Raw genomic sequence first — 26,618 nt, forward strand, 5'->3', positions numbered from 1 at the left:
ACAATGAAATCTCCAAGAGTTAGATTATTACTACACTCTGTTATTAACATGGTCAAAAGGCAATTTTCCATAAGTTCCCACCTCTCCTTCCATTTCCACACCTACAAAAACATTCATAGAAAGAATGATAGGTTGGTTAGTAGTAAAATCTACACGCTAAATGTTAGGTAAAAGTCTTTAAGAAACAAAGGCACGACAGGAGAGTTTGCAGCAAAACAAAACATGGCCATTGGTATCATCCTTTAAGACTACATGATAATAAATACATGAATAATAAATCAACTTTCTAAATCATTTGAATTCAGGATGTATGCATCAGAAAGGCCAGTATAGTTATTGTTCCCTGTAAAAGTACTCACTGCTTTTTATGCATTTAATTAAATTTTAGAAATTAAAAAGTTTTTACACTTAAGGTTTCTAGAAATTTAAATTTCATTCCTGATATAAAGTGAGTTTGCTTCTTTCAGTGATAGCCATACAGCCCAGAAAAATTAACCTGGAATTTGCAGCAATATGTTTTCTTAATTTCATGGCTAGTCAAGTATTTATGAAATCAAATCAAGTTTTTATCAAATAGAACACTATACTTGTATATGTGCATGAAATATACAGTACACATTGTTAAATCCTTATTTCATTTATGAAATGTCTTCACTTTTTTCCTGAGTTAAATGCTTTCCTGCCAAGCCTGTTTGTATCAAAATCTACAAAGGTAATTCGTTTCATGCACTCCTCAGCTTCACCTATAGAAAGAATTGGGACTCATCATGATGCCAAACAAGAGGTGTTCAATTAAATATCAAACATGAGACAATGCAGTATGAACAAGAGATGTAAAGTTTCTTCTCATGAAGAAACATGAAGACAGAAATGCAGACATTGACCTTGGGGGCTGTGACTTGTCTCTCCTCTAACTAGCAGCACCATCATTCCTAGAGTTCACTGTGATTAGTAGAAGTTTCACACAGACCTGATTTTTCACTGCACAGCTTGTCAGTGAGGTAGTGTGCCTCCTGGGCCGTAAGTGAGAATATTTCATCTTCGTACTCTTCCATTGTAGTTTCACACGCGAATTTCAAATGTCTGTAAGCATCAGAATAAAAATAGAATTTTTTAAATTCTTTGTATATTTTGTCTCTTTTCCTTGGAGCAAATCTCTTGAAAGTCTTCTCCTTAGTCACGGGGTCTTCTTCGAGCTTGTAGTCATTCATTCGCTCACACACTTTATCCAAGAGGTCTGTGAGGAATGCCTCCGACTGGGCTAAGGGAATCGAATCACCCCTCTCGCAGGTGCAGCTGCGCTGTCTTTGGAACAGCTGCTGCCCGTCTCCGCGCGCCCCTCTCCCTCCAGAATCCAGTGAGGATTCAGAGGACCCTTTGGCCACCACCTCCGCCCCGCGCCTCTGTTTCTGTTTTGATATGTATGTTCATTTGTCTTGTTTTTTAGATTCCACCTGTAAGTGAATCATAGAGTATTTGTCTTTCTCTGTCTGACTTATTTCACTTAGCATAATACCCTCTAGATCTATCCATGTTGTCACAAATGGCAAGATTCCATTCATTTTTATGGCTGAGTAGTATTCCATATACAGTATATACACACACCATCTCTTCTTTATCCATTCATCTATCAATGGACACTTAATTGCTTACATATCTTCACTATTGTGAATAATGCTACAGTGAACATAGCGGCGCGTATATCTTTTCAAATTAGTGGTTTTGTTTTCTTTGGAAAACTACCCAGAAGTAGAACTGCTGGATCATATGGTAGTTCTATTTTTAATTTTTTAAGAACCTCCATAGTGGCCACACCAATTTACATCCCACCAACACTGCACAAGGGTCCCCTTTTCTCCGTATCCTTGCCAACACTTGTTATTTGTTGTCTTTTTTATAATAGCCATTCTGACAGGTATGAGTTGATATCTCGTTATGGTTTTGGTTTGCAATTCTGTGATTAGTTATGCTGAGCATCTTGTCATGTTCCCGCTGGCCATCTAAATATCTTATTTGGGAAAATATCTATTCAGGTCTTCTGCCCATCTTTTTTTTCAATTAATTTTTATTGGACTATAGTTGCTTTATAATATTGTGTTCGTTTCTACTGTACAGCAAAATGAATCAGTTATACATATACATATATCCCCTCTCTTTTTGGATTTCCTTCCCATTTAGGTCACCACAATGCATTGAGTTCCCTGTGCTATACAGTATATTGTCATTAAGTTACCTATTTTATACATGGTGTCAATACTGTATATATGTGAATCCCAGTCTCCCAATTCTGCCCATTTTTAAATCAGGTTGGGTTTTTTTTGATATTGAGTTGTATGAGCTATTTATATATGCTGTGTATTAACCCCTTATTGGTCATATCGTTTGCAAATATTTTCTCCCATTCAGTAGTCTGCCTTTTCATTCTGTTGATAGTTTCCTTCTCTGTGCAAAAGCTTTTTAATTAACAAATGTAGTCCCATTTGTTAATTTTTGCTTTTGTTTCCTTTACCTGGGGAAACATATCCAAAAAAAATATTGCTACAACCAATGTAAAACAGCATATCGCCCATGTTTTCTTCTAGGATTTTTATGGTTTCTGGTCTTACACTTAGGTCTTTAATCCATCTTTAGTTTATTTTTGTATATGGTGTAAGAAATTAGGCAAGTTTGAGTCTTCTGCAAGTAACTGTCGAGTTTTCCCAACAACATTCATTGAAGAGACTGTCTTTTCTCCATTGTATATTCTTGCCTCCTTCGTCTTAGATTAATTGACCATAAGTCTGGGTTTATTTCTGGGCTCTCTATCCTGTTTCATTGATCTATGGGTCTGTTTTTGTGACAGTGCCATACTGTTTTGATTGTTGTAGCTTTGTAGTGTAATTTGAAATCAGGGAGCTTGATACCTCCAACTTTGTTCTTCTTCTCAAGATTATTTTGGCTATTCACAGTCTTTTGTGTTTCCATACAAATTTTTTAATTATTCTAGTTCTGTGAAAAAATGCCATTGGTATTTTGATAGGGATTACATGAAATCTGTAGATTGCCTTGGGTAGTATGGTAATTTTAACAATATTAATTCTTCCAATTCATGGACACAGTCAGTGTATCTTTCTACTTGTGTCATCTTTAATTTCTTTCATCGGTGTTTTATAGTTTTCCAAGTACAGGTCTTTTACCTCCTTAGGTAGTTTTATTCCTAGGTATTTTTTTCTTTTTGACACAATTGTAAATGAGATTATTTTCCTGATTTCTCTTTCTGATAGTTTGTTGTTAGTGTATAGAAACACAACAGATTTATGTATATTAATTTTGTATCCTGCAACTTTACTGAATTCATTTATTCTAACAGTTTTTTTGCTGGTGTCTTTAGGATTTTCTATATATAGTATCATGTCATCTGCAAACAGTGACAGTTTTACTTTTTCCTTTCCAATTTGGATCCCTTTTATTTCTTTCTCTTGTCTGAGTGCTGTGGCTAGGACTTTCAATGCTATGTTGAATAAAAGTGGGTATCCTTGTCCTGTTCCTGATTTTAGAGGAAATGCTTTCAGCTTTTCACCGTTGAGTATGATGTTGGCTGTAGGTTTGTTATATATGGTCTTTATTATGTTGAGGTATGTAGCCTCTTTAACCACTTTGTTGAGAGTTTTTATTATACATGGATGTTGAATTTTGTCAAAAGCTTTTTGTACATCTATTGAGATGATCATATGATTTTTATTCTTCAGTTTGTTAATGTGGTGTATCACATGAATTGATTTGTGGATATTGGACCATCATTGCCTCCCTGGAATAAATCCTACTTGATTATGATATATGACCCTTTTAACATATTGTTGAATTCTGTTTGCTAATATTTCATTGAGGATTTCTGCATCTATGTTCATCAGTGATTTTGGCCTATAGTTTTCTTTTTTGTGTGATATCTTTGTTTTGATATCAGATGATGCTGACCTCGTATATGAGTTCAGAAGCATTCCTTCCATCTCGTTTTTGTGGAATAATGTGAGAAGTATAGGCATTAATGGTTCTTTAAAAGTTTGATAAAATTCACCTGTGAAGCCATCTGTTAATGGACTTTTGTTTGGTGGGAGTTTTTTTAATTACTGAGTCAATTCCATTACTGGTAATTGGTCTGTTCGTATTTTCTAATTCTTCCTGAGTCAGTCTTAGGAGATTGTACGTTTGTAGGAATTTATCCATTTCTCCAAGGTTGTCCATTTTATTGGCATATAATTGTTTGTAATAATCATTTATGAACTATTGTATTTCTATGGTATCAGTTGTAACTTCTTTTTCATTTATGATTTTATTTATTTGTGTCCTCTCTCTTTTTTTCCTGATGAGTCTGGCTAAAGGTTTACCAATTTTGTTTATCTTTTCAAGGAACCAGCTGTTAGTTTCATTGATCTTTTCTATTGCTTTTTTAGTCTCTATTTCATTTATTTCTCCTCTGATCTTTATATTTATTTCCTTCTATTAACATTGGGTTTTGTTTGTTCTTTTTCTAGTTTCCCTTTAGGTGTAGGTTAAGTTGTTTATTTTAGATTTTTCTTGTTTCCTGAGATAGGCTTATATCACTATAAACTACCCTCTTCGAAATGCTTTTACTCTGTCCCATAGTTTTTGGTTGTTGTGCTTCCATTTTCATTTGTGTTTAGGTACTTTTTTACTTCCTCTTTGGTTTCTTAAGTGATTCATTGGTTGTTTAGTAGCATATTATTTAGCCTCCACGTTTGGGGGGTTTTTTTGCAGTTTTTTTCCTTAGGGTTAATTTCTAATCTCATAGTGTTGTGGTCAGAAAAGATGTTTGATATGATTTCAGCGTTCTTAAATTTAATGAGCTTTGTTTTGTGACCTAGTATGTGTTCTATCCTGGAGAATGTTCCACATGCACTTGAAAAGTATGTGTATTCTGCTGCTTTGGATGAAATGGTCTATATGTATCAACTAAGTTCATCAGGTCTAATGTGTCATTTAAGGCCAATGTTTCCTTATTAATTTTCTGTCTGGGTGATCTGTCCGTTGATGTGAGTGGGGTGTTGAAGTCCCCTACTGTTGTTGTGTTGCTATCAATTTCTTTCTTGATGTTTGTTAATATTTGTTTTATGTATTTAGGTTCTCCTATGTTGGGTGCATATATATTTTACATTGTTATATCTTCTTGTTGGATTGATCTCTTTATCATTATGTAATGTCCTTCTTTGTCTCTTGTAACATTCTCCATTTTAAAGTCCATTTTGTCTTGCATTGGTATTGCTACTCCAACTTTCTTTTCTTTTCTATTTGCAAGGAGTACCTTTTTCCATCCCCTCTCTTTTGGTCTATATGTGTCTTTAGATCTGAAGTCAGTCTCTTGCAGGCAGCATATATATGGGTTTTGTTTTTTTTAATTTATTCAGCCACTCTATCTTTTGATTGGGGCATTTAACCCATTTACATTTAAAGTTATTATTGATAGGTGTGTACTGATTGCCATTTTGTTACTTGTTTTTGTAGGTCTTTTTTGTTCCTCTCTTCCTCTTTTGCTCTCTTCCCTTGTGATTTGATAACTATCTTTATTGTTACATTTGGATTCCTTTCTCTTTTTGTATATGTATCTTTTATAGATTTTTGGTTTGTGCTTACCATGAGGTTTACATACACATATACATGATTATTTTAAGTTGATGCTTTCTTAAGTTCAAATGCATTCTAACAACCCTGCATTTTTACTTTCCCCTACATGTTTAATATTTTTGACATCATATTTTATATCTTTTTGTTTGTATGCCCTTAACTACTTACTGTGAATATAGATGATTTTACTACTTTTTTCATTTAAGCCTCCTACTAGCTTTATGAGTGGTTGGTTTACTGTATATTTGCCTTTACCAATGAGATTTTCTGCTAGTCTTCAGGTCATTCTCATCGATAGTTTCTCTGTAAATAGTTGTGATTTTGGTGTGCCCATGGGAGGAGGTGAGCTCAGCATCTTCCCACTCTGCCATCTTGGCCCTATTCCAGATAGAAATTTTAAAAAGCAGAGTCTGAACTGAAAGTGGACCCCCAATACCCACTGAAATCTGAGAAGATATAATAGTCAAAAGATATCATACCCTCTAGACATATTCCTTCTTCACAGAAACTGATTAGTATGTAAAGTCTTGAGAAAGCCACATTCATTTTCTGATAGATTTATTCTGAGATATACTTCTTTCTCTTTTATCTACCTTTCTATTAACTTTAAGCTTTTTTGACATCTAATTAAGTTACAACTCTAGGAAGAGTTGTTATTATTATTGATGACCATCTTCCAAGATGAAGGTGAATGTCATAGCTTGGGGGAGGAAAAATGCTTCTATTTTTTTCACTCAAGTCAAATAGTCAAATGTTCCTGATATCCAAAAAGTGAGAGGGAGACAAGTGTGATCTACAAGCTGAGTATTATATTGCAATGCCTGCATCAGTTTCTCCATCTCTGGTTCAGTCTATACATGAAGAGAAAATAGTCATTGTGTTAATTATATAAATTTTGGTATTTCCATAGTATACAATATCTTAGAATTGAAAGGAATTTCTGATGTTAGCTTCTCCAATATTTTACTCAGTGGAGGTGTTAGAGAAAATTTCTAACAGCTGGCCATCAGCTTTTTGTTTGATGCTTTTAGTGAGAAAGATATTATTTGCCTCATGAGGAGAACATTTATTGTTGGATGCCTGTTATGGCAAGGATGTTTTTCTGTTTACACTGAGCCAAAGTCTTTATCCCTGTTTCTCTTATCCATTAGTTCTAATTCTGCCTGGAGCAACACCAAATAACTTGACTCCCTCTTCTACATGACAGCCTCTCAAAGAAAGTACTATTTATGATTACGTAAATGTTAGTAGTATCTTCTCATCCACCCACAGATAATATTATTTGCCCATAATATCATTATAGTTGTAAATATTGTACATTATTTATTCCCAAAGCTACTGTGGAGAGATTAATTTGAGGCCAGTGTTCATTCATTTATTGAGTGCCTACAATGTGCAGGGATTTGGTAGGTCAGTCAAGAAGCTTAGATAAAATGAGAACATGACTTGTGAGACAGTCATATATTATTGTATCAGTTTTATAAATTTGCCTTTTACCACAATTAGTTTCCTCTCTTTATCCTTTTTAGTTCTTTTGACTTTAAATTCCACTTTGACATTAAAATGCCATTCCTGCTTTTTTGAATATTTACATTAGCCTGGTGTCTTTTGGGCATACCTTTTATTTTTATTCTTTCATCTCTTTTAAGTGTATTCCTTATAAATAACATCCAAGTGGGAATTGAGCTTTAAAAAACTCAATCTTGCATTTGCCTTAGGTTACTGTAACCCTTATCCTAGCTTGACGTTCATTTTGCTTTACCATGAAGTTTGCTATATATTATTCTCTTGATATTTTTTCCTTCCATCTTACTTTATTTTTACTATTAATAGAACTTTGTTATTTCTTCTTTGTCCTTTTCCCTATTGTTGGTTTGATCCAGGTGCTATTTGTTCCCTTTCATTATTTTGGAAGGTGTGCTGTACTCTACCATCCCCCTCATGCTTTCCTTCTAATTTCTGATACTAATAATCAAATATTCATTTCTCCACTATTATACTTTTAAAAGGTGCTCACTATATCCCTCCTACAAGGCCTTCCCTTTTCCTCCATGCACATCCTACACCAATGAGACTTTGAGAACACTTTTACTTCTCCCATCTCCTCTCACTCACTCAACTTTTAGGCATTGCTGAGATAATGCTTTTAAATCTAGACTATTACTAAGTTTTCTCTTGCAATATGTCTCTGCAACTTCTGGGAAATCCATGTTTAGTACATATATTATAATCCCCCAGTTTATTTGATTGTTATTCATTTTGATTTAGTTATATAGTTTATAAATGTGTGTGTATTTTACTAGTGTTTTCTCTACTCTTCATCTTCCCCTATCTTGAGATCTCTGATCTGGTTAATTTTTTTCATTTAGAGTCATTTTTCCAGAACATTACTTGTTGATTTATTATCTAAATTTTTACATTTTCACAAATATTATTCTTCTGTCCGGACAGGTGAGTGGTGTCTGACTGGATATAGGATTTGGGGGTTGCAAGCCTTTTTTCTCAGAGTACGTTGATGTTAATCTACTGTTTTATAGTTTTTAGTATTGTAGGTAAGAAGTCCAAAACCAGTATTATTTTTTTCTTTGTCAGTAAATTTAATCTTTCTGTCTGACAGCTTGTAAGATATTCTCTTTATCCTTGAAATTATAAAATTTAACTAGGACATTTTTAGGTTTATAATTTTTTGTCAGTCTTACCTGGAACTTACCTGGAATCTTTTCAATCTTCAAGCCCAAGTCATTCCAAATAAATGAAATTTTCCTCTATTTTCCCCCTCTATCAGTTCCTTTTTTCCCGTATGGGATTCCTATTAATCATATGTCAGTGTCTTGCTGTGTCCTCCAAATTTCTTATCATCTCCTGCATGACTTATGTCATTTTATATTTTTGTACATCTCTTTGAGACATTTCTACCACTTGGTTTTCCACGCCACTAATTGAGTTTCAACAGGGATTATATTCACCTTCATCTACTAAATTTTAAATTTTGAAAATTATACTTTTTGTTCCAGAACATCCTTTTAAGGTTGTAAATGAATCCCCATTAGTGCTTTAATTGTGTGTTGTTTTTGTTGTTAAAATTATCTATTTCTCCCCAACATGTTGATTTCACTAAGAGCCATCCTAACTATCGTTCTTATTCTTCCACCCTCCAGTTGCTGGCAGCTTAAATTGCTGGTATTTTCCTTTACCTACTGAGAGTTGTATTCACCCTTAGCCCTCAAGAAGCTGCTAGGGTGCCGTAGACCCGATGGGAATGTAGCTGTAGTGGAAAAGAGGATCAAAGTGGTAAAAGGCATGGAAGTCACAACTCCTGAATTGGCAAAGCAGCAATAGCAAGCTGCCAGTCTTCTATTGAAGCCTCTGTGCTTCCTGGACATTTAGTTATGAAGGTTTGGGCTTTCCCAGCTGTTAGGGATAGGGTGGTCTTAGTATTTTTTACGTAGACTTCTGGGTCAACTTAAAAATAATACCTTTGTGCTTAAACTGCATCCCAATCAGCTTCTAGTGCTTTAAATCAGTGAGTGTTAGACATAGAAAGGACCTAGTCCAAATGTTCTCATTTTACAAATAAGGAGAATGAGACCCCAAGAAATGATGTTCATTTTTCAAAGTCATCTCAGCAGTAGAGACAAAACTGGATTCTAGGCCCTGACACGCTCAGGCTTCAGTTGACAGTTCTGTTTTCTGTCACCGAGTACTTAAATTTCTAGCATTTAACACTAAATCAATGCTCTTATAGAATGTTTTCATATAATATTGGTACTTTCAGAGAACCATGGGTAGGTACTTATTTCAAGTGAAAATGGATAGAAAGTGTTAGTAAATCAAGATTAATGCTAGTATTAGATTTATCTTTAAAAAAATGGTTAATCATCTTTCAAATCTAATTAAAACTGAAGTTTTTAATGAAGAAAGAATTAAATGATATCACAATATCCCTTTAAGATCTGCTGCTCTTTGAGAAAAGGGAAGCTACTGGTATATACCTAGAAAACTTACTAATCTGCTTAATTGAACATCCCTTCCAGTGGCAATGGTGAGAAGATATTTCAAATGTAAAAAATACAAGTTATTGGTTTTTGATCATCACTATTTGGCATACACAAATGATATTTATATACTTAGATAAAAATGATAAATAGCTTTTTCTGATGATGTATATAACAAAATGTCTTTCACAGTGTGAATACTACTGTAGTTTAAAAGAATAGTAGAGTGAACATAGGTGACCTTGAACCTGTCACTACCTCTCTGAATTTCATTGACCTCTCTTGCCCTGCCTACATCATAGAGTTGTAAAATTAACACATAAGTGTGACAGTGTATTGTTCTTTTAAAACAAGAGAATTATTGTCATTAATTTTATTTCTTAAATATCAACTGATCTTATATATAGGAAGTAGTGTCATATATAAGACATATAAGGTCATATTATGTTTTCATTTTACTCTCTTATCGTTGTGAAAATTAATATGCTATGCTGTCTAACAAAACTGAGAAAATCATGAATTATTTTTATCCTACTATAATATCCATGATTATAATCCTTGCTACCTATTTTTTATCATTATTCAGAGTAATTTCTTAGTCTTAGAAAGCAAACTCAGTTTTTAGTTCTTAAAAGTAAAAAGGTTGGGGGGACGGAATATGAAATAAATGTGGGAAAATATTAGCATTTGTCAAAGCTGAGAGATGGATACATGGGTGTTATACTGTTATCTTCTGTGAGAAATATTTCCTCAATTTAAATATGAATCACAAAAAAGAGAGCAAATTTATGACTTGTGAGCAAGCCCTAAGTTATGTTTAATCAAAATCTTATTTAGTTTTCATCTGAATATAGGATTCAGAACTATGTTTGTTTCATTCCGCAGAACTAACATGTTCACAGATGCACTTTTCTTGTCATCCCAGACAGATCTTCTTCTGCTGCCTTAGCATCCTCTGTTTTATGCTTTTGCATAATGGTCCATTCTCATGAGAGTTTTCCTTGTATGACATATCATATGCCTGAAAAAACTAGACACTCACTCTGCTTAGGCACTCGACAAGGAAACAGAGGTTCTAGTCCTAGCTCTGCCACTTACTGCTCCGCCTAGCCTTTAATATGCTACTTTGCCTCTCTTAATATCACTTTCCTTTTCTGTAAAATAGGCATAATCATACTGTTCAATCTACCTCAGAGATTTATTGTGAAATAATAAATGGAGTTATATCATGCAGTATAAGTGCAGTTACAAATCCTCTGACAGTTGCCATACATTGGTCCCTGTCCCTGTAAGCTATGATCTCTTACTAGATCCCACACACCAGAATTATGCAACTGAAAGTAGAGTTAAAGAGATGGGCAGAGGGAGATAGAGAAGGGCAAGCCCCAAAGAGTGCTCCCAGCTCTGCTACTGAACACAATGACCCCCAAAGACCTTTCCAATTTTAAGATTTAGTGATTTTTGTGAATCCATCAGCCACAGAGAAGAAAGCAGCATTGAGTGTATTCTATGAAACATAATAAATTACAGTAAGGACTTGCTTGGTATAAAATTCCTTTTAGTTTATTTCTGCAAGTTAGAAAATATCATGTGGAGAGTTGATGACTCTGCAGTTTTACAAAATAGGAAAAAAGTCTTTCCCAGATAATATGAAAACAAGGAATAAGGGGGGAAAAATCATTGAAAAGTATGTTTATTTGCAGCCATCAGCTAGCCTGTCCCAGGAACTTTACCCACCTACAAAGATGTTAATGTGTATGTCACTGCTGCTTTGTTTCCAATGACTTTGCCATAATCCTGTAGAGTTGACAAGCTATAAATTAAATATTGTAAGATTGGTAGAATTAGCTAATGTCTCTTATACTAACACAAAATTATATGTTGTGTTGATAATAGTCATTATCCCTTCACCTGAATCACATTCCACATCACCCTGTGTTTGTGATGTTTTTCCCATTTACTCCATAGGCCAACCATTTGGCTCAGCTTAATGATCCAGCAAGGCAAGGGGACCAGAGTGCTGGGCATGCAGTGATCAGGAATCCATCACATACATATCTTATAGTATTTCAGTACAAAAGAATAATTTGTTATCTTTTTCCCTAAAGCTAAATGAGAAAGATTGATGAAAAATCTGTTCAAAATACATAGTGCAAAAATACACCCATTTTTAAATATAATTCTTTCAAGATGTTGCCCAACCAAATTAGCTTCAAAATTCATGTCAGGGATTTTTTTAAGTTTTGGGGGTTTTCTTAATGTTTTACACATAGATCCTACCTTCATTGAATACCTGGGTATCTTTTTGGCTGCATAAGCAATTAACTGGATGATTTCAAAGGATCTCTGTGTTGTAGATTGAACCTCATGTGAGCCATTTTTCAAACTTTTACTGTTGTCTCCTTGGGACCTTGCTCACCAAAGCCAAACAACCTCTGGTACACTCATGGACAGGCCAGTGCTTGAGGAGCAGGAGAATTTTATCTAGAGTCAGTAAGAGAACCTAATAGTAAATGGAACTATTCAGGCTGGAACCAGGCCTAGCTTATTTATTGAGCCCTTTGGGCTTTTCACATACAGTTCTGTGAATGTATTTGAGGTCCAATCTATGATTTTCTTCTGTGTTAGTCATAGATATTCTCCTAAATAAAAACAGTCAAATATGCTAAAGTTGAACTCTGCCAGGTTGTTAGGTTTGTATGATAACTTTTGTCAGTACCACAGTAATAACAACAACAACCAACCTTTCATGAAAACTCAGTTTGTACCAGGTACTATCCCACAAACTTATATATATTATGTTGCTTAACCCACATAACAACCCAATACTATCCCTACTTTATAGATGGAAAACTAAGGCAAAGAAAGGTTTAGCAACTTGTCCAAGGTTCTACATCTAGCAGGGAGTAGCACCAGGATTTAAACTCAGGCAGTCTGACTCCAGAGTTCACACTCTCAATCTCTGTAATGTGCCACCTCCCAACTTTGTCTCCTGGAGAGCCTCTCGGGTAGATTTCAAGTTCCTCTCCTTACCTCTGTCACCCCTGGATAAAATTTGTGCTAGTTACAAATCTCCTCCTCCTCCTTTTCCTCTTCTTCCTCCTCCTCCTTCATCTCCTCTCCCTCCTCCTCATCCTCCCATGGAATAGTGCATCAAGGGAAAAAGATATGAACAAACTTCACTACCATGAGAGATCTGGGAGAACATATGCTATCCCATTGAGACATCATTTGATTTCAAGTTAACAAAAACCTGCTGATTCTAGTTTAAGCAAAGGGAGGGATTTATGGGAAGATTTATGGGAAGAATTGTCTCCTGGAGCACAAGACCAAGAATAGGCCTCAAGAAGGACTAAAAGCAAGAACTAGAGCATCAGAAGCCAGGATTGTTCCTTTTTTTTTTTTTTTTTTTTGCGGTATGCGGGCCTCTCACCGCCGTGGCCTCTCCCGTTGCGGAGCACAGGCTCCGGACGCGCAGGATCGGCGGCCATGGCTCACGGGCCAAGCCGCTCCGCGGCATGTGGGATCCTCCCAGACTAGGGCACGAACCCGTGTCCCCTGCATCAGCAGGCGGACTCTCAACCACTGCGCCACCAGGGAAGCCCAGGATTGTTCCCTTTTTAAATGTACATGTTAGATGTCTATGTGGGAGAGAGGGAAATACCTCCCTTCTCCACAGGGTAAAAAGTTCTTAGAAAACAAGGGTTTAGGCTGAACAAATATTCCTCAAAAGGCACCTTTTCTGTACTCCATCATTTGAAGGTAAATGCAAGTGCAGTGCACATTGCCCAGTAGCTTTGTATGCATTTAAAATTGTGACTAAACAGTCCCTTTCAGCTATTCCCTGATTTCCTGTCCCTCCAGAAACCCTGATGCTTGGCATTTTGTTTTTTTCTCACTTGATCAATCTCAAGTTAGGCCTTTGCAACCCTTCTAACATCCATAGGATAAGACTGTTGATTTCACGTCATCCTTCCTCCCAGGCCTTCCATCTGTACAATCAGAGGGCCTGGTGCACTTGTCTTTTCAGTTGACTGTCAGGAATCTCACTAATTTCAATCCCTAACATTCACCCTGTCCCTTTGTCCTCTCAAAATATCTCATACTGTCTGCCTTCCTTGTTCTTTTTTTTCTCTACCCTTTTCCCAATAAACACCTACTGGCTCTTTATATTTTTAGGGACGCCCCCACCCTTTTCCCATTAGATGAAGTTCAAATTCTTGACCTTGAGGGCCCTCCAAAATCGTGCCCTACACTACCTATCCCAGCCGTTCCAAGTCAGGTCTCTCACTCAAGCAGTTCATTTTCCCCATTCATCTAGAACACCACAGGCTTCATCACAGTCTGATCCTCTTGCTTACAAGGCCCTTTCCCATTCCTTCCCACCTGTAAAAATTCAGCCCATTTCTCAAGGCCTAACTAAATTAAGTCATATTCCCTCTAAAGAGTCCTAAGTCTCCAACACCTAGGGTGATCAACTGTCCTGGTGTGCCTGAAATGTCCTAGGAAATATAACTTTCAGCACTACATCTGGGATATTCCTAGGCAAACTGGGATGGTTAGGCAGCCTATCCACACCTCACTGTCTCCCCTCATTATACTGCCTTGTTGAGTAAAAAGCCTGTGAAAGTACCAGTAACTACTATTTCCACACTTACAAGTTTCTTTCTCCACAATGAGTTATGCTTTTATTGTGCAGAGACCTTTTTGATTCCCACTTCGTACAGACTTTTGTGCTGTACTTATGTTAATGCCTACTCGTTGAATAGGTGGTCTAGTTTTTAGTTGGCACTATATTTAAAATCTTTTCCTTGTGTGTTAATTTATTTGTCTTTATTTTTTTTCCAGCCCAGATGACTTACTCAATGCCTTGAATGAGGGTATCAGTCGTGCTGATGTCATCATCACATCAGGGGGTGTGTCCATGGGGGAAAAGGTATGAAAAAATGAGGTTCATGAAGTATGCAGTTGATTAACAGTGGTGTGGTAGTCATCTGGTATCCATAACCAGACTCCCACAAAGCTGAAAATCCACAGGGCTTCAGAAATTTCTGGGCATTCTAAAAGGTATGCAGTGCAGATAAGTCAGAGAGCTTACCATCTCAAATTAAATCCAGGAGTGAAGGTGTTAAAATGTAGGTAGGTATTCTCTTCATAGCAGACAGATTGCTGGGTCAGTCTTCCCTCAAAGTCTCCTAGAGGTCTTGAGCCCTGGGTAGAGCAGATTGCTGCAGTCCTCTCCCAAGATCACAAAGGCTAGGGGCTGAGGTCTACATTGTAGCAAAGCTATAAGAAATAATTTGCAACATGTCTGTTTTCATTACCATCAAACTGCCTGACGTGCTCTGAGCATCACGAGGGCAAACCCTGAAGTTAAGAGTACATAAAATTTAAATTTCTTATTTCCAGGGAGTGTTTCATATAAAACTTATCTTAGTTGCTAATGAACTTAATTATGGGACAGTACCTATTTGGCAGACCAGAAGTTTGCTTTTCCAGTACTTCTGAAGAGGCAACAAGCTTATAGCTTACATAGGCTTGGCAACTGTGGCTCAATTATGGTAAGAACAGAACGCTTCTCGATCTTAACCTTCGTTATTAGTGCTAACAAAGATGTCATTTATCCCAGGGATTTGCTCACAGGTCAACAGCCAATATAGTAAAGCATATTGGTTTTCTTTTTTTACTCTCTGTGTGGTAAGATACTTACACTAAACCTTTAATTTACTAGGAGATTTTTAGGAACTGGGCATCCCAGAGTATTCCATAGGAGCTAATAATTGTCCTTCCTAACTCCTTGAGGGGGAATCATATGAAAGAAGAACCAGGAAGAAAGAGAGAAAGCATCAATGCAGCAAACTCCTGCCAGCCTGCAAATTCTAGTCCCCAAAAGAATTCCAGTGTACTTCAGTAGCAGAAAGAAAGAAAAGTGTAAGAGAGAGAACATCTGCTTCAGCCCAAGGGCAGAGCCTGAAAACCAGTCACTGAAAAGACAGGGAAGTTAGTCAAGGAAAGATCCAGAAGCATTATGTAGCATGCATGAATTTTAAGTGCAGAAACTCAGGTACACAAGAAATTTATTTATGTGATTCAACTTAAATTCTACTGTGAGTACCTATGCTACAGAACTGGCAGGAAATTTTATTTAAGCCATTATAGGACTACTTGCCTCCAAAAATTATGCCAAAGAACTGGGAGGGGCTTAAGAGGCAACAGAGCATCAAGGAGACACATCTGGTCACCAGTCTTCGCTGGATACATCTAGAGTGTCCTTGTCATGCCATTAGATCTCAGGTCTTTGTTCTTTTGGGCCATGCTAATAACACTGGGATTATGGAGAGGCTGGGAGTCTTAGGGCAGCGGAAAGGGGCCCCTGCTGCTTGTGGGACCCACAGACCTCTATCCTCTTCTCAGCCAAGGAGAAATGACTCTTCCATAGTTGCTTCCCTCAAAATCTCTCCCCACCCCCACCTCCTCCTGTTTCACATAGCCTTTGCAAAGAGTTTTCATTTTTATAAAAGACCAAAAGTTTCAGGTAAACAGTATCTGCTTTTTGCCCTAAAAACTAAAGAATTGTGTGCATTACTATAAATTTTCCACCACCTACAGAATTGTAAAATAGCTCAAACACAATGAAAGGTGTAGATAATCAATAAGGATACACTAGACTGGACATCCAATAATTGTTTCTTCCTATTTCAAAGTCTCTTAATTTTTCCTAACAGTGTCTCCCCCACCCCATATGATCAAAATAATCACAAAGATCATTACTGATCACAGAAAAGAACTGGTCTCGTAGGTTTGCCCTGATTATTTAGCAACAAAAGTATTAATTAACCATATAGGTCTCCTTGAGTTTGTTTTACACATCTAAAGCCATATAGCAATAGAATATTAAAACTAATCAACAGTATTCCAAACAAATAAATAATTTGTTAAAATATTTTTTATTTCCCTTAATATTTCATTTAGTCCCATGTTTTTCTTGTTCTGCTAGATCTTGGTTTAGCAGTCTGCTTTCTTGAAACCATCTGTTTTCATTCTAAAGAGTCCTGGGATTCCTGACTCAGTCCACTGGTACTGTACAAAAGTTATCTAAGCTATATCACCTCAGCAGCCTGTACCCCAGAGACTATTCTCTGAAGCATCAATAGTTCAAAATACCTATGATTGTCCTTTTCCCTAGTGCTCTGAGTCTGTCTTTGTTGCAGACACAAACTATTTACTGTAGCTTATATAGCAGAGCCTTCAGGCCAGCATCAAAGTAAAACAGAGGCTTTCCTTAGCTAGTAGATATTTAATATCTGTGCTTAATTTATTACTGTAACCAATAATATCAGAAGATAAGTAAGATTCTCTATTGGTATACAGTAGGTAACTATTTCATAAAAGTTTTGGTCAGTGTTTCCCCTGAGGGTGAAAACATATTATGAACAGCAAGGGCATTGTCAAATCTCCAGACACTTCCCATAAAGCATACAATTTCTGAAATATTATATTAATGACATTTTACCTGCATAAACCTAACCTAGAGCACAGTGAGCCTTTCTTCTCAGATGTAACAGTAACTCCCTTCCTACGAAACTCCTGTAACGGTAACATATCAAACAAACCTAACTATTTCTAATTTCTCTTTTTATAAGATGAAAGAACAAATCTTCGTGACTTTCTAGGAGCCCTCTAGGAAATTTCAAACATAGTCTTAGGCGTAGAAGATATTCTGAAATTTGTTTTTTTCCTAAATTTAGATCTGATCTTTAGAAGGCAAAATCAAAAGAGTTGTCAAAAAAAAAAAAAAATTGGGTACCTGATTAAGATAGGATCATAGCTACCTAAGAAACGTACTTGGTTACCTAATTTTTCAAAGCAACAATAAAATATTGGAAAAGAAGCATAGAAGGTAACATGATCATAAATAATATTGGCTCATTCATAAATTAGGAACCTTTGTTCTATACTTTTTTATTTCCTTAAATAATCAAAGACAAAATAAACAAAAAGGCATATTACACAAAAAGAATAACCTTACATATCCTAGGGAAAGCATTAATCAGTAAAGCAAAGAAGTAAGCTCATCAAAACTGACTGAACTTGGGCTTCCCTGGTGGCGCAGTGGTTGAGAGTCTGCCTGCCGATGCAGGGGACACGGGTTCGTGCCCCGGTCCGGGAAGATCCCACATGCCGCGGAGCAGCTAGGCCCGTGAGCCATGGCCGCTGAGCCTGCGCGTCCGGAGCCTGTGCTCCGCAACGGGAGAGGCCACAACAGTGAGAGGCCCGCGTACCGCAAAAAAAGAAAAGAAAAAAAAAAACAGTGAACTTGGGCTTCCCTGGTGGCGCAGTGGTTGAGAATCCGCCTGCCAATGCAGGGGACATGGGTTTGTGCCCCGGTCCGGGAAGATCCCACATGCCGCGGAACAGCTGGGCCCGTGAGCCATGGCCACTGAGCCCGCACGTCTGGAGCCTGTACTCCACAACTGGAGAGGCCACAACAGTGAGAGGCCCGTGTACCGCAAAAAAAAAAAAAAAAAAAAAAAAAACTGAGTGAACTTACTAAAATTTTAATATATTTCTCAGCTTCATTTCAAACACAGGTAATATAAACCAAGGCAAATCAAAGTCATTTTCAGAGTTTTGTCCTTTATTATGCTTTTTTTATATTTTAGAACAAACTGACACTTTACTTTAGAACTAAGAGTGGTCTCCAGACCAAAGAGGTTCCTGGAGACTCTTTAAGTGGGTCTGCAATGTTAAATCTATTCTCATAGTAAAACTAAAACTTTATTTGACTTTTTTATTTTCCTTCTCTCATGACTGTATAGTGAGTTTTTCCAGTGGCTGTATGATCTATGATATCTCATCAGACTGAATACAGAAGCAAATAAGAGAATCCACCTGACTTCTATTAAGCTGAACATTAAAGAGATTTTTTAAATTATAAAACAATGTATAAACAATAAGTTACTTATACATAAAATAGCTTCATCACTGCTGTTTACAAATGAACCAACAAATAAATATTCTTAACTTCTTAGTTTTAATTTCTAATACAGTAAATATCGATAGACATAACCCACATAACAAAAGCTCTAGGGATCCTTAATGGATTTTAATTTAAGAGCATGTAAAGGGTCCTGAGACCAAGTATTTTGAGTATTGGACTTTTTTTTAATATTTTTTTCCTGAAAAATGAAAGAACATGCATAGTTTTACTTGTCTGTCATTATTACTTCTAACATAATTGCAACCACCCATATTTATTATAATGTTTAAGAAAATCACGAATTTCTATTTCACAGCAAAAATTAGGGGGCATCGATCATTGGCAAATCATACGTAAGCATTTTAGCAGACTAGCAAAGTTCATAAACACACAGAATACAACTTTGTACAGCCACACACATCCCCTTTGTACCTTCTTAATGTAGCAAAAATGAAAACATACTCATTAACACGACCCAAAGATATATCCTCTCTATGGCATATTAAAATAAGAAGCAAAATATAATGTATTAACTAAAAGTCATGCTTAGTAAGCAGTGATCGAGTATCCTATTGTACTTAGAAAGCAAGGTATCTCATGATTATTCATTAGTTAACCAATTTAATAACTGTTCAATATTTTAAATTACTTAAAAATCTTGAAAATTATTTTCAAGCTGACATTCTACAAACATAATTACTATTGAAATTAAAAGTTTGTGAGAATAATGATTCTATTTCATTGAACCAAATTTTAGATTTTTCACAGTCTTAAGTATTATATAAGAATAGCGTTAGACTCTTTGATGAAGTAACCTATATAATTTTAGGAAAAAACAAACCCAAGCAAAATAAAATGTATTTGCCTACTTAACACTGATAAATAAGAGAAAGAACATGGCTGGGTTTGCTTATTAACCAAAATAATTAAGCTAGTCTCATTTGCCAGAGATTTACCTTAAATATGTGAACTTGATTCTTAAAATTATAAGAAGAATATTTTTTTAGTGCAGCATATTTAAAATAGTATAAGATAAATTTTCTTATTATCTGGGAACTTTAGGAATATTCTATTTATGTAAGTACTTATCTCTCTACATCAATCAGAATAGAGTACCTTTAATTTAAGAGACATTAGAAGTGTTTTGGTGTGTTCGTTTTTCTCCCCGTTGGCAAAGCAAACTTTATTGTGGCCCTAAGATCAGGGCTCTTCTCTTCATGTCCTGCTAAACCAGAGAGTTGGGGATGAGCGGGTCTTGTGTTTCCCCTGCAACACCTCCATCACATTCAAATTCAGATGGAGAGAGCCAAGGTAGGGGACACCCTGAATCCGCAGCATACTCCAAGGAAGGCCCACTGTGCATGATGGTCTCACAGGCATATAATTTATGAATACCCTCCAGAAATAGGAAAACATTTCACACTCACAAAACAAGATAAATGCCTTCCTGGATCGCAGACACATAGACACACAACCACATAAAGAATATACAGCTTCAGGGACTTCCCTGGTGGTCCAGTGGTTAAGAATCTACCTTCCAATGCAGGGGACGTGGATTTGATCCCTGGTTGGGGAACTAAGATCCCGTATGCCACAGAGCAACTAAGCCTGTGCGCCTCAACTAGAGAGCCCTTGTGCCACAACAAGAAAGCCCACATGCTGCAACTACTGAGCCCGCACGCTATAGAGCCCACATGCCACAACTAGAGAGAAGCCCACACACCGCATGAAGAGCCCACTCGCCGCAATGAAAATCCCGAGCACCACAACTAAGACCCAACGTGGCCAAATAAATAAATAAATTTTTTTTCAAAATACAGCTTCAGCTCTACAACTTCAACCACAGATTAAGAGTAAACACAGAAACAAACAAACAAAATTAGTCTACAAATAAAGAGCTATTTTCCTTCCTAGAGGTCACAAAATTCTTAATTGGTTTAGGCTCAAAATGACAGTAAGACAAATAAACAAGAAAGACTAACAAACCAGATTCTCTATCTTCTCTTACCTAACAGAATAGATTTCAATCACCCATTTATAGGAATCACCAAATGGTCAGACCATAAAACTGAATTCTCAATCATTGATGCTACAAAGGGGAATATCTTATTGGCCATGCATAGAACCAAAATTAATAGAGGAGGCAAAAATAGAGAAACCCAAAGTTAGCAGATTTCAGGTTTTATTACTACTTGGCATACACTCCAGAAACCAAAGAAAGATGTATGCAGGTTTAAGCCACCCATAAAATGCACTTCTCTGGCAATTGAGTTTATTTGGTTTTGTCAGATAAATCAATGCGGCATCTCAGTGGAGCCTTCAGAATTGTTAAGGTATAGTTTTTTAAAGATAAAATCATGAATCTCATGTATTTTTTTATTTTATAAAATGAACATGTGTCAATGATTTTATTTAACTCATTAATTAATGAGAGAACCAGTAAGATGTTGCAACTGGTTCTAAGAATTCAAAGAACAGAGACACCTATAGGTAATCAGAAATGCTGAAATCAGTCTGCTAATGGATGCAGAACTGTTCTATATCCACAGGAGAATAATCAATTACACCTCCACCGACAGAATTAATTTGCATTTCTTTGGATACTAATCATGTTCACCCTCAGTTTTCTATAGCTTAATATTTATAAGATAGCACAAAGACAATGAAAGCCACAAATAACCCAGAAGGTTGTTTGGACATCCAATACTCTTTTTTGCCCATTTCAAAGTCTTTCATAATTTATCTGACATTGTTTGTTCTTACTTGAGTTGAGGGAAAGACCTGTCTCCTTCCTCCATTCGTGTTTCTTCTTCCTATCTGGATATAGCTTTCAGAACATCAGACAGAGGTCCTTCCTGCTTCTATAGGTAGACAAAAACTTAAGAACAGTGATGATTCTCAGCTTTTATTGCTATGTCTGGTACAAGCTTTCCATCACAAGAAACATGAAGCATTTCTTCATGTTCAGAAAGAATGAAAAGGGGCATTTTTACAACAGAAATGATTTTTTTTCAAGAAAAATAAAATACTTTCATTCATTTAACAAGTATGTAGTGAGCATATATGCTTTCCAAATTCTGTATCATTACCCATAAGGCCCTGCATGTATGGCCTCTGCCTGTCTCTCCAACCTCCCCTTAGGCCTCTTTCCTATTCATTCACTACCTACCATTGTCTTTTCAGTTCTAGACACACTCTTTACTGCTCTTGAAGGTTTTGTATATACTTTCCTCTGCCTGGAATTCTCATCCCTCCACACTTCTCATGGCTGAGTCCTTCTCATCCTCACCACCTCTTTTAAATTGGCCTTTCCTTATTCTCCACCTCACACCGTTATTCTCTATCCCAGCACCTGCTTTTTTCCTTCATAGCATGTACCACACTTTATTTTATTTGTTGTTTTACTTATTTTAGGCTGTCTCCTCCAGTAAACTATAACAGGACATCCTTGTGCCAGGGACCATATGTATCTTGTGCACTATTAAATCTCTAGCACAAATAGAATTCCTCATACATAGTAGGCACTCAAAAATATTTGTTGAACTAGCAAATGAATGAATGAAAGTCATGTGCTAATCACCATGGACTCATTGTATATATACAGAGGGTTTCTGATCTCACAAACTTTATAGTACAATAAAGGATACATATCTGTTATCAGGCAACTGCAGTATTACTTAAGTGTATGATGTCAGGAGGACATAGTACTATAAGAACACATAAGAAAGGCCTGGAGATTTCTGTTTCTACTATGATGGAGTGGTTTATTTGGACCAACTCTCCCACCAAGGACAACTATAAAAGCTATGGTGGCACAGTGGTTAATAATCTGCCTGCCAATGCAGGGGACACAGGTCCGAGCCCTGGTCCGGGAAGATCCCACATGCCACGGAGCAACTAAGCCCGTGCACCACAACTACTGAGCCCCCGTGCCACAACTACGGAAGCCCACACGCCTAGAGCCCATGCTCCGCAACAAGAGAAGCCATTGCAATAAGTCAGCCCACCAGAACAAAGAGTAGCCCCCACTCGCTGCAACTATAGAAAGCCTGTGCACAGCAACAAAGACCCAACACAGTCAAAAATAAGTAAATAAATTTATTAAAAATAAATAGATAAAAGCTATGTAAATTTTTTAAAGAATAAGAAAAAGAAGGTGTCCAAAGAGAACAACCAAGACAGATGGGATTCAAGGCACCAAGATCTCAGAGAAAAGTGAACCACAGAGAAGTTGAACTGGAATTCTTCACCATATGTTTCCTCAAGGCATTTACTGATTCCTAAGCCAGGAGGGACAGGGGATGATGTAATGGTCAAGAGGCCAAGAATCTAAGCATAACAGAATAGCTAAAAGGCTAAGAAAATAAGCAGAGTTTTCAACAGTCTTAAGAGTTCAAGACTTGCCGTGGAGGAGGGACCCTGGCAAATATCTCAGGCTTTCAGTTTAAACCCTTGAAGTGCTGTGATCTAAGAATAAGGACAAACTGGAAAAAAAAACAGTCTTCACAAAGACTGCAATTGAGCCTCAAATTATCTCAGTCTCTGATTATATCAATGTAATCTTAGTTAAGCTGCCAGAAGAAATTAAATTCTTTCTGGAGGAATATATCATCATTCAAAACCTCTAAATTTTTTTCATATATAATGTTTGGACTTTACCAGAAATACCAGAAATAGCACAAAATAACTAAAAATTTAGAAGGGAAAACAATATAGTACAACCCTAAAAATGGTCCTGATATTTATATTGTCTCATATGGACTTTTAAAAACTGTAATTAATGTGTTTAAGAAAAATGACACAGTAAAGAATTTCACTAGAAAATTAGAATCTATTTATAAAAACCAAACGAAAATTTGGAAAAAAATATGGAAAAGAGCATAAAAGACATATGGGATTTGGTGAAAGGTGTAACATGTGTAATTGGAGTCCCAAAAGGAAAGGAGAGAGTGAACTAAAGCAATATTTAAGAGATACTGGCAGAGAGTTTTCCAAAACTAATAAAAGACATAAAGCCAGATATTCAAGGAGTTCTGCTCATCTCAAGCAGGATAAATACAAAGAAACCATACCTAGGTAGTCATAGCAAAACTACTGAAAACCAAGGACAAAGAGAAAAATCTTACCAGAAGGACACGTTACCTTCAAAGGACCAAAAATAGAACTAACAAATGATTTAAACAGAAGTTATGGAACTCAGAAAACAATAGAGGGACTTCCCTGGTGGTCCAGTGGTAGAGAATCTGTCTTCCAATGCAGGGGACACAGGTTCAATCCCTGCTCGGGGAACTGAGATCCCACGTGCCGCAGGGCAACTCAGCCCACGCACCACAACTACTGAGCTTGCACGCCTCAACAAGAGAGCCCACGTGCCACAAACTACATACCCCATGCGCCCTGGAGCCCACGCACCACAACTAGAGAGAGAAAACCTGCACACCACAACTAGAGAGAAGCGCACATGCCACAATGAAGATCCGACGCAGCCAAAATAAAATAAAATATTAAAAAAATAAAAACAAAATCAATGTGTTCAAAACATAGCTTCTAAAAGAAAAAGAACAATAGAATGGCATTTGTAAAATGCTGAAAGAAAATAAAAGCTAGTGTGGAACTGAACTAGATAAAAACTGAACAGACCTATCCTAAAGGGAGTTTTTCAGGCAGAAAGATTATGGAAGCATGAAAATGCAGAAAGGACTAAAGAGCAAAGGAAAGGGTTAATATGTGGGTAAATGTAAATGAATTGTTAATTATATGAAATAATATCTTGAGGTTTAAATGTATATAAATATATATTGATATATAGAGTATATATTGTTTGTATAGTATATGTAGAATGTATATATATAATAGTAATATATATATACACACACATATTTATAATGTATATAGAGTATATGATACATGATAGCACAAAAAGCAAAGAGGAATGGATGGAGTTAACAAGTTTTAAAGTTCTTACATTGGGAAATGATAAAAATACCAAATTATGAGAGATTGTAGTAAGTTAAGAATGCATGTTGTAATCTCTAAACTAACCACTAAAATAATAAGAGAATGTGTAACTAACAAATAGAAAAGAAAGAAAATTAAATAACAAAAAAATTTTGGTGAATTGAAAGAAGACATGAAAGAAGAAAAAGAAATAAAAACAAAAGTGACAAATAGGCAATAGTTCTAAACCCCAAATATAGCAATTATATTAAATGTAAATGGACTGAGTCCTCCAATTTAAAATTGTCATTCTGGATTTTAAAAAACAACAAATTGCATGATGCTTATAAGAGACCCACCTTAAATATAAGGACACAGCTCATTGAAAGTAAAAGATGAGAAAAATGTTACAAGGAAAGATAGCTGGTATGACTCTTGATATCAGAGAAAATTAAGATAAAAAGGATTACTAGATATTAGGTGCAGGGACATTTCCTATTCATATATGTACATGGATCAGTTCATCAAGTAAATTCTAAATTATTGCATCTAATAATATAACCTAAAAATAAACATAAATCAATAATCAATCTACTATCCAGCCCTGGGAATTCAGGGGAGGCTGAGAAGATGACTGAGATTGAGAGTCATCTCAGAGATTGAGAGAGAGGAGGGTGGAAAGAAAGTATTCTAAACGGAAGGAAGAACATTTTCAAAGATTTGAGGCAAGAAAGTGTAAAAACTGACAGCAATATAGTCCTGCTGGAATGTAGAGAGAGAGAGATTAGGGAAGAGGAATCAGGCTGGTGGGAAAAGGATTGCCTGATAAGAGCAATGATTGGCAAAAGGGGACTAGAAAATACAAGAATCTTTGCTATGATATTTAAAAGCTGAGACTTGTTTCTGGAAACTAGGAAGTTAATGAAGTATTATATATTGATTTGATCAGATTTGTTTCCAGGAGGCCTGTCTCACTACTGTGGCGGGAATAAATTGGAGGAGGGCAGGAGTGTTGGCAGAGAGACCTATTTCAGTAATTCAGGTGAGATGATGTTGGCTGAGGCTGTGGAGATAGAAGGAAACAGCTTTTAAAAATAAAGTGTCCCAGGCTTCTCTGGTGGGGCAGTGGTTGAGAGTCCGCCTGCTGATGCAGGGGATACGGGTTCGTGCCCCGGTCCAGGAAGATTCCCACATGCCGCAGAGCGGCTAGGCCCGTGAGCCATGCCCGCTGAGCCTGCGCGTCCGGAGCCTGTGCTCCGCAACAGGAGAGGCCACAACAGTGAGAGGCCTGCGTACCGCAAAAAATAAATAAATAAATAAAATAAAGTGTCCCATAACTTGTGAAATATTTAAAATTTTAGTAGGTTACTAGACTCTTGGATTAGTGAGCAGGAAACTCAGTAATAGACCAAGAGGTTGTATTACTTAAGAGAAGCTTTTTAAACTGCAATTTTTTTCTTTATGTTTACAAAACCAACTACAAGGCAGTATTACCTTTCCTTTCCAAAGATCATGTTTTGTCAGATGGCTCTGGGTTGATCATAACCTTAGGCTGGTTGTGTTGGTAATAGCAGAATATAAAGTTGGAGCAATTAAACACCCTTGACTTTCTGTTTTAGAGCTCCCTCCCTACATTTTTAGTTGACTTATTTAGATTTGGTAATCTGTGGGCAAATGTCCAAGTGTCTCCTCAAGGAATGTGCATCATTTTAAGTTATTAGACAGAACAGTGTGTGATGCATACATGTGGCTTCGCTGCCCAGGCACAGCTACTTAAGTCATATTTATTAACATCCTTTCTCAGACATAAAATTCTGCCTTAAAAGAGAGACAACAACCTATCAAGTAATGATTTATATGTTAATGTGATTACTTGGTTTGCTATCTAACTACTTCTATTAGAATGTACCTTTTATGAGGGAACGGACATTGTTTCTTTTGCTCAAGGCTGTATCTCCCTGTACATAGATTGATACTCAACATATGCCAGGTGCTCAGTAAATATTTACTGAATGAATAAATGAATGAGGAATGAAGGAATATTTGTCTTAAATCAACTTCACTAAAATAAGGTGTTTCTTTTCATT

General features: G+C 36.4%; 2 protein-coding genes across 4 annotated transcripts in view; one reads left to right on the top strand and one right to left on the bottom strand.

Moving 5' to 3' along the window:
* The window catches only part of GPHN (gephyrin), a 631,539-nt gene that overhangs the window by 586,906 nt on the left and 18,015 nt on the right, over positions 1-26,618 (top strand). For all 3 annotated transcript variants that reach the window (XM_082617455.1, XM_082617456.1, XM_082617457.1), the window contains one exon: positions 14,463-14,550. In XM_082617455.1, the coding sequence (XP_082473581.1) occupies positions 14,463-14,550 (88 nt within the window). The remainder of the gene's footprint in view (positions 1-14,462; positions 14,551-26,618) is intronic.
* LOC309802041 (protein canopy homolog 1-like) lies at positions 482-1,236 on the bottom strand. Its single transcript, XM_082617232.1, has one exon. The coding sequence runs from the start codon at positions 1,209-1,211 to the stop codon at positions 933-935; it is 279 nt and encodes a 92-aa protein (XP_082473358.1). The 5' UTR covers positions 1,212-1,236; the 3' UTR covers positions 482-932.

Source organism: Mesoplodon mirus (genome assembly GCF_964341445.2).
Source record: "Mesoplodon mirus genome assembly, chromosome: 4".
Taxonomy (NCBI): Eukaryota; Metazoa; Chordata; class Mammalia; order Artiodactyla; family Ziphiidae; genus Mesoplodon; species Mesoplodon mirus.